Source organism: Alligator mississippiensis, chromosome 6, assembly GCF_030867095.1.
Source record: "Alligator mississippiensis isolate rAllMis1 chromosome 6, rAllMis1, whole genome shotgun sequence".
NCBI lineage: Eukaryota > Metazoa > Chordata > Crocodylia > Alligatoridae > Alligator > Alligator mississippiensis.
In genome coordinates, this window is record NC_081829.1 from 77,906,261 (window position 1) to 77,913,760 (window position 7,500).

General features: G+C 38.5%; 1 protein-coding gene across 8 annotated transcripts in view; it reads left to right on the forward strand.

Moving 5' to 3' along the window:
* The window catches only part of EBF3 (EBF transcription factor 3), a 141,831-nt gene that overhangs the window by 87,589 nt on the left and 46,742 nt on the right, over positions 1-7,500 (forward strand). For 4 of the 8 annotated variants that reach the window (XM_019482898.2, XM_019482902.2, XM_006277689.4 and 1 more), the window contains exons 7-8: positions 3,901-3,982; positions 7,076-7,220. In XM_019482898.2, the coding sequence (XP_019338443.1) occupies positions 3,901-3,982; positions 7,076-7,220 (227 nt within the window). The remainder of the gene's footprint in view (positions 1-3,900; positions 3,983-7,075; positions 7,221-7,500) is intronic. The other 4 variants (XM_059730022.1, XM_059730024.1, XM_006277690.4 and 1 more) reach the window with 1 other exon arrangement.

Here is a 7,500-nt window from a genome sequence, read left to right on the forward strand (position 1 = left end):
AAGGTGGAGGCTTAAGAGCAGACACATTTGCAGATGAACTGCTTTTACTAGCTTCTCTGAGACATGACATTTGTTCAGAAGATTAGCCAGGTTGTAATGTGTAGCATAATTGCACTGCGCGGATGTCCCAGAAGTGAAAACCTAATTGCTTGACAGGACTATAACTTTGTGGTACGCTCTCACCTTGTTAGGTCCTTTTCTGATGCAGTTCAAATGCAGCCTGGCCGCAGGTGTGCCTAATTTACCTCGCAACAGAACGTGTTGAGTTTAATTGCACAGTGGTTGTTAGGAAAAATTGGTGGGTGGAATATCAAGTGACTTACTGTATGCTGATGGCAGATGGGCGTTAAGAGGCATTGTGAGCTAAGTGTATAGGTGAGGTGAGTTAATAAAAGATGTAAATTTTATCTTAAAATAGTGAAGCCTTGTGGTAGATAATACATTTTAATTAAGAGGGTATCAGATCTTTCTTTAGCAGTGGAAAGAAAATCAGAGGAAGGGAAAGCCACTAAGAAAAACTATATTTTCTCCCATAGCAGTATATTTGAGGAGCAGTTTCCAGTTTAGGGTGTTCAAGAAGGATATTTCACAAGATTTAGTGCATTCTAAAGACTAACTTTATATAGATGGGGTACATAAAATACAGAATACAAAGCACATATAGGTAAACCTGGAGAGATCTGTGTTCTTGTTCTGATGATAGCAGTACTGTTTGGAAAACCATCTAAATGTGAATCCAAATCTAGTTTTCTCCACTCTTCTGGACTCCAAGGTGGGAGCCCTAAGAATATGGGACTCTTCTACAGGAAAGCAACCAGTCCTATCTCCTCTGCTTTGGGACCTGGTTCCTAGGATGCAGGACCCTTTGGCAAGGTGAGGGGAAGAAGTCCCTTTAAGTCTTCTCTCCAGTGAGCTATGGGAATGACCTCCTTGGGAACAATTGTTTTTCCCCTCCTTGTCCTGCTATCCCTTTCCCTTGAAACTTTTGTCTTTGACACCTAAGCACCCAGGGCTTTTGAACAGCAGGCACAAAATAGTGTTTGCGTTACAAACATTGGCTACTTGCATTCCGTGCTTTTTCATGTCAATTTAGCTCAATGTTCATTATGATGGACTTGAATGTGTGGGTCACACAAGCTTGAATTTCTACTCAAACCACTGAGTAAATATCACATTAATTTGCTCTGTAGTACGATGCAAGTAAGCTTAATATCCCTTTCTTAGATATACGTAGAGGGTGTCTCCTCACAGAAACAGTTCATACTGTTCAAGGTAAAATATCCATGTATTATAATAACATTTTGCCCTTCTGGAACACCATTCAGCAGAGGGGATTTCAGAGCAATTTGCAAACATTAACTCAGTAAGACTCACAACACCCATTTGAGATAGGAAAACAGATAAAAGAAAGATTCTCTTCTTAACATTGACTCCTCTCTAACACAAAGGAGCTGTAAGGCTGAGGGATTTCTTCAGCTACTGATTTTTCCCAGTGTGGAGGGGACCCCAGTTGGTGAGGAGCCAGTTTCACTGAATTCTTTGCCATGCTACTGCAGCCCATAGACTTAGGATAAAGAAACGGGGAAAATGTCCAGAACACCATTGCAGTTTGAGTATTCTCAGCTGGTGCACAGGCCCCTGGGAGCCATGGGCAGCCAGTACACTTTAGAATAACCCTGAGGCTGATATAAATTGGGATGGGATAGGAATGGCAGTATAGCTAACATGCAGCCAACTTTAGTATCTGGGAATTGTAGGTGCTGGGGCAATTGGGAATGGGGCTATGGCTAATATGTAGCCAACATTAGCATGTGGGAATTGTAGCCCTCACCCCTTCCAAAAATATTGACTTCAGATCAGACTCTAAGCCATAAAGATCATATGAATCACCAATAACATGCATTTACCACTTGCCTGAAAAAACCAGCCGTTGTTCTCAGAGCATCGTTACATAAAAGTGTGGATGGAAAGTCAGGAAAAATACCATAATTCAAGTGAGGAAATTTTTTGGCACAAGTGGATTACACCAGCTGAAATTTGGCCAGGAATCCATGCTTAACATTCCTTCTTCAGCACCACAAAATCTTTACTAAGTGCAAATGTTCAGTGTTAGAGTGGCTAGGAAATGAGGCAGGGGTGAAATCTGCAAAAAAAAAAAAAAAAAAATTCCAATTAATGTCAGCATTTCATTTTTTAAATCTGTTAACCAGCACTACTATTTACCCTGCTTATGTGTTTCATCTAAGAAACAGCAACTTTAGTACAGTGCATGCTAACAATGTATTTGGATTTTTGTTCAGGAGTAACTCGGAAAGGGGAGTTCTAATGACTACGGCATTAGGTCTGCAGAACCTACCTGCATGCTCCGTGGCATGCTATTATCCAGGGACTTCCTCAGCCCAGGGTTTCACATATGAGAAGACAATGTGGTACATTTTCAGGCAGATGTTGTATCAACTGGAGTCTGACCATTCTGCATTCTGAAAGAGGAGAGAGTGGATTGCTAAACTTTTACCAGGGTTATTATTTGCACATGAACCATTATGTAAAAAGTATTCAGAGACTATGGTGGTGGATGTTTATAAATCAGCATATGCAAATTAAAACAGTATATTTGTTAGCATTCTTAATATGAAACCCTAAAGATCTGACTAACCTCAATACTAAATATGTTATTATTGGGGCAGTGTCATCTAGTGGGCAAAGTCATCTGAGGGACCACGGGTAAAGGGAGAGCTCTGAACTTGGTGATTAATTATTAGTTCTTGAAGATACCAGACCCACAGATTGTTTTTCCTATTATATACCATGAAATTATAACAACATAAAGAAAATAGTAGGGGTTAGGTTGTGACTACTTTTATGTCACCTTTACTGAGAACTGAGCAAAGGTCTTCACCTGTGTCTTCCACAGCTACTCAGTTGTTTCTCACTTCTCAGAGCAACTTGCTGAAAGGGAGGAAGGAAGAGAAGTAGATGGAGCCATTACTTTGCCCCCCTACTTGTGGGTTGGTTTGGGGCTATGCTGCACCGAGGATAAGGCCATGTAGCCACTTGACCCTTCCATACAACTATTGGGCTGTGAGACATTTGTCCTCCAATTTTCCAGTGGCAGTGGAACTGCAAGAACCCTTAATGCAGGGAGGTGGCTAAATGAGAGTTTATCCCTAAGTAATTACCTTTCAGCATGCTGAAAAATTAGAAGTTGGACTACATATTGCCCTGGGCAGGGTTACTTGTTTTAGAGCGATAGGCTGACATGGTGGCTGGTTGAGAAGCAAGATTTAATTCTCAGTCTTCCATTCTACCCAGACAGTAATGACCAACAGGGAGGTCTTTTCCTGTCAGTTAAGTCCTAGTGAAAATCCCATGGAAGTTGATGGAAGATGGATCTTGTCCATTTAAAAAAGCTGGAGTAGTTTTGAACCAGAGGAAAAGCCAAGAGTCCTTAACCAGGCTGATCGTTAATTACCAGAAAAATTCTGACATGGAGGTCATTACTGATGATATAAGATGATAGCATAAGCCATGTTAAGAAAAAATAAAGGGCCAGATCTTTAGCTGGTGTAAATCATCATCCTTTGAAGTCAATGAATCATGAACACTAATTTATAGTGGCTTAGGATCTGGCCCCAAGTCAAAACATGCTCGTTGTTGAAAATGTAAAGATATGTGCCTATTGCCATAGATACACTACTGTTTACAATAGTGATCTTTTTTTTCAATACTCAAAGACCAGTATAGTAAGCAGTAAAAAAACCAACCCCCCCCCCCAATTTGGATCTATTTCTCAGCATTTTGTAAAGTTTAATTATTTATGAAGGATTTATTAAATGTTTTTCTTTAAATTGTGCCTGTATGTTTACATTCCTAACAAGTGACAATTTTATATTTTTATAGATTCTTTCTAAAGTTTTTCCTCAAGTGCAATCAGAACTGTTTGAAGAATGCGGGCAATCCACGAGATATGCGAAGATTCCAGGTAGAGAGATTCTTTATACAAGAAATAAGAATATATTCAAGATTCATTTATGAAATCCACAGCACTTAGCTTTAACTTTTCTGAAACCTATTTTCAATTGTATTTAGCAGAGTTAGTTTCAGAAGTATGGACTTCTAAAATATATATAAATATTTTTTTAAAAAATTTGCCTGTTTTCAATGCATATTCGTAGGATTTGTCAAGTACACAAGTGGGTTGTGGATTGTTCAGAAAATAAGTGAGACTCTCCACAGAAAATACTCTTGTAGCTTTTCTTCAGATTAAATTATTCCACTGAGTTAGTTATTAAGACCTGTGGAGGAGTTTTTACATAAGTATGCTGCGTAGCTTGGGCTTACTATTAGACATTAGAAAAGCACCCATGGAAGTCAATGAATTTTGGATCATGCATCATAGTTTTCATATTCAGGTCTGGTAAGTCTAAGAGTTGTGATGCAATCCATACATTTGTTCCAATTGCTTTGGGGGTTTGGGGTGGGGGGTGGGGGGAAGGGACCTGTTTAATACTTAACTTTCTCCTTACAGCTATTGAAATATCCTGTGCTGAATCATAACCACTGCAGAGGGGCACCTGACTGAATGGACAGTGGCTGCAAATAATTTCCTCCAAATTTTGGCTGACTGGAAATGGTTATTAAGAAATACATGCTTTTTACTTCAAATTATTTTCCAAATGATTCATATTTGGGACTAATAATAGCCTAGATATTGATATGTTCAAAACTTTTTCTGAGAAGATTAACTTGTGGTTAAACTTTTATAGCAAAGCATGTGACATCTGTTTTCATGCACAGCCAACCAACCAGGGAAGCGAGAACACTTGAACCAGACAACAGTAAAGATCTGTAGCTGGAAAAAATATTTCTTCAAAACAATTCAGCCAAGCTTCCATTTTTCATGCATCTCAGCTTCACGTGGCATTGGTGATATTGATCCATCTGAACAGAGCAGAAGGTCAAACCTGGAATGAGTGGAAATGTCCTCTTTGTCTCACCGATGACTAAATGAAGCATCAGTCATGAGTGATCTTGTGGTCGACAATGGAGCCAGTAGTCACTAGAAAGACTTCCCTGGGTCTCTTTAGCTAATCTCCCTGCCTCTCAGAAGGTTTAACTGGACTTAACAGTATGTCAGGTCTTGAACAATATTTTCAACTGGTTTCACTATCTCAGCACCTTTCTTTAGGTAGAATACAGGAATGAGCCAATAAAACAAAACATAGCGTGCCTACTTTCTTTTGCTGAACTACACTATTTTCCCTTGGTGACTGACCTATATATAGATGACAGAGCAAAGATAGTTGTCTTTTCTTATATATACCTTCCCCTGTCTTTTTAATATATCTTGGCCTAGGAGCCTAAAAAAAAGTATTCTTTGCTGAGAATCACATTTTGTCTGCTTTGTGTAGTCCACAGGTTATTTCTTTAAGTCACCCATAGCTCATTAAGAGTGAAAAGTGGCTAGTCCAGTGGCAGAGCAATAGGACTGCAAAATGGGATACCAGAGATTAGGTGCAAGGTCAGGACTCCCCGCAATGGATGTTGAGGGAAGTAATACTGTCCGTCTCTGTGAGGAGAGTATATACAAAAGCATAGCACACTTCTAGAGAACTGCCCTCAGGCTGCTCCAAAGGGTGACATAGATGGCTGTCTCAGAGGAGACAGAATATACAGAGGAAGGTGCTGTGATAGCTGAGAGCTAATTATGGTACGTGAATAAAAAGCAGGATCAGATGTGATCCAAAACAGAACTAGACAGCAATTTTCATTAAGTACTTTGGATCCACTATATTCAAAAGGGGAATGAGTTGCTGTGTAGTTCTTTTCATTCTTCATACATTTGGGTATATGAATTGGTGTAAGTATTCTGGACTTCATTTCTCACTTAATTTCTGTATCTAAGAAGCCTGACGTATTTGTGCAGCAGCTTTTCCTACCATCCCTACTAGGATAGCATGAGGCCTAATGACATAACTCTGCTTTAAAAAACTTGCCTAATCTTAAATTACAAGGAAAATACCACAGTGATTATTTTATTCAAACAAGCTAGAACCCAACCCACAGTGACCATGATGGAGGAGTTAAATTAAATTTAAGCTTATATCTGAGCCATTCAAACTAGTTATGGTAATAAAATCGGTCTACACCACCACCTCTCTCACACACATACACACACAAATCCTCAGACAAAGCCTGTATAATTTCCTCTTTTGCCCATATGTTATGGAATATCATTTCTGTGATGAATTTCACAAATCTATTGTGTAGGTGTTTTTGTCATGAAGGTTGTGCATTTTGCATATGTTCCTTTTCCAATTTCTACTAAGAAGCAGCTGGAAGCCAAAGAAGGCCCTATCCATCATCTCTTCTATGGCCGGACTCTGAACCTGGACACAAGAATAGGAGCCTTTCACTCAAAAATAAAGGAGGAAATTCCATTGACATACCAGGGTCAATCACCATCCAAATGAACTTGAGAAGGGATACTTTTCATGGATTGAAAACACTTTCACTATTCATATTCAACTCAGTCTTTTCAGATGCAAAAAAGTTCATTATCAGACATTAAATGTAATTGTAAAACTGACCTGGAGATCATTTACTGAAGAGAAAATGGGAGTTAGGATGGTTTCTGATTTATTAAGTTTTTTTTTATTTGGAATCCTCACAACCCTTCATTTGAAGAGAGTCTCAAGTGAACAAATTTTAATTAGATAAACTATCTAATCAATATATCAACAGATCAATCAAAACAGCAGCTTTTAAAATGAGTGGCTAGAGGGGTGTTTCTGAAACTAATGGCTAGAAGAATATTTCCCTGAATTGAATTCATTTGTTAGCATAATAGGAGATTAAACTCTAATTAGTGTATCAGGTTTTGAAGAGAAACAATTGTGAGTTAAAAATCACCAGTGTTAGCCAAAAAAGTAAATGACAACTATGAATAAATCTATTTAAAGCAGGAAGGAACAGACTGTGGAGTCACTTTGTCTTAAAATGAGTCTTGTTTCATAACTCTTACATTACTAAAAATATGCAGGTTTTTTTAAATGTATTTGTTTTCTTTTTTCAGGTTGTTGTATCAACAACAGTCAATGTGGATGGCCACGTTCTGGCTGTCTCAGACAACATGTTTGTACACAACAATTCCAAACATGGAAGGCGGGCTCGCCGCCTTGACCCCTCAGAAGGTACGGCCCCTTCTTATCTGGAAAATGGTAGGCACACATTTACATGTCTTTTTTATTTGCAATGCTTCTTTGCACCATATTTTATGTTGATACACTACTACATTTTACTTTTACATTTCTTTTCTCTTCTCATTGATCAAACAGACCATTAAAAACAGACCATTAGTATTTCTGACTCCATATCAAACAGAATACAGCTCTCCTGTATTTGCTTCTGATTTGCGTTACTTTATTTGATACTTACAGTTTTGCAGTCACAACCAATTTTTCATTCCTTCTCTTTTTTTTGTTTTGTTTAAAAGCCTTG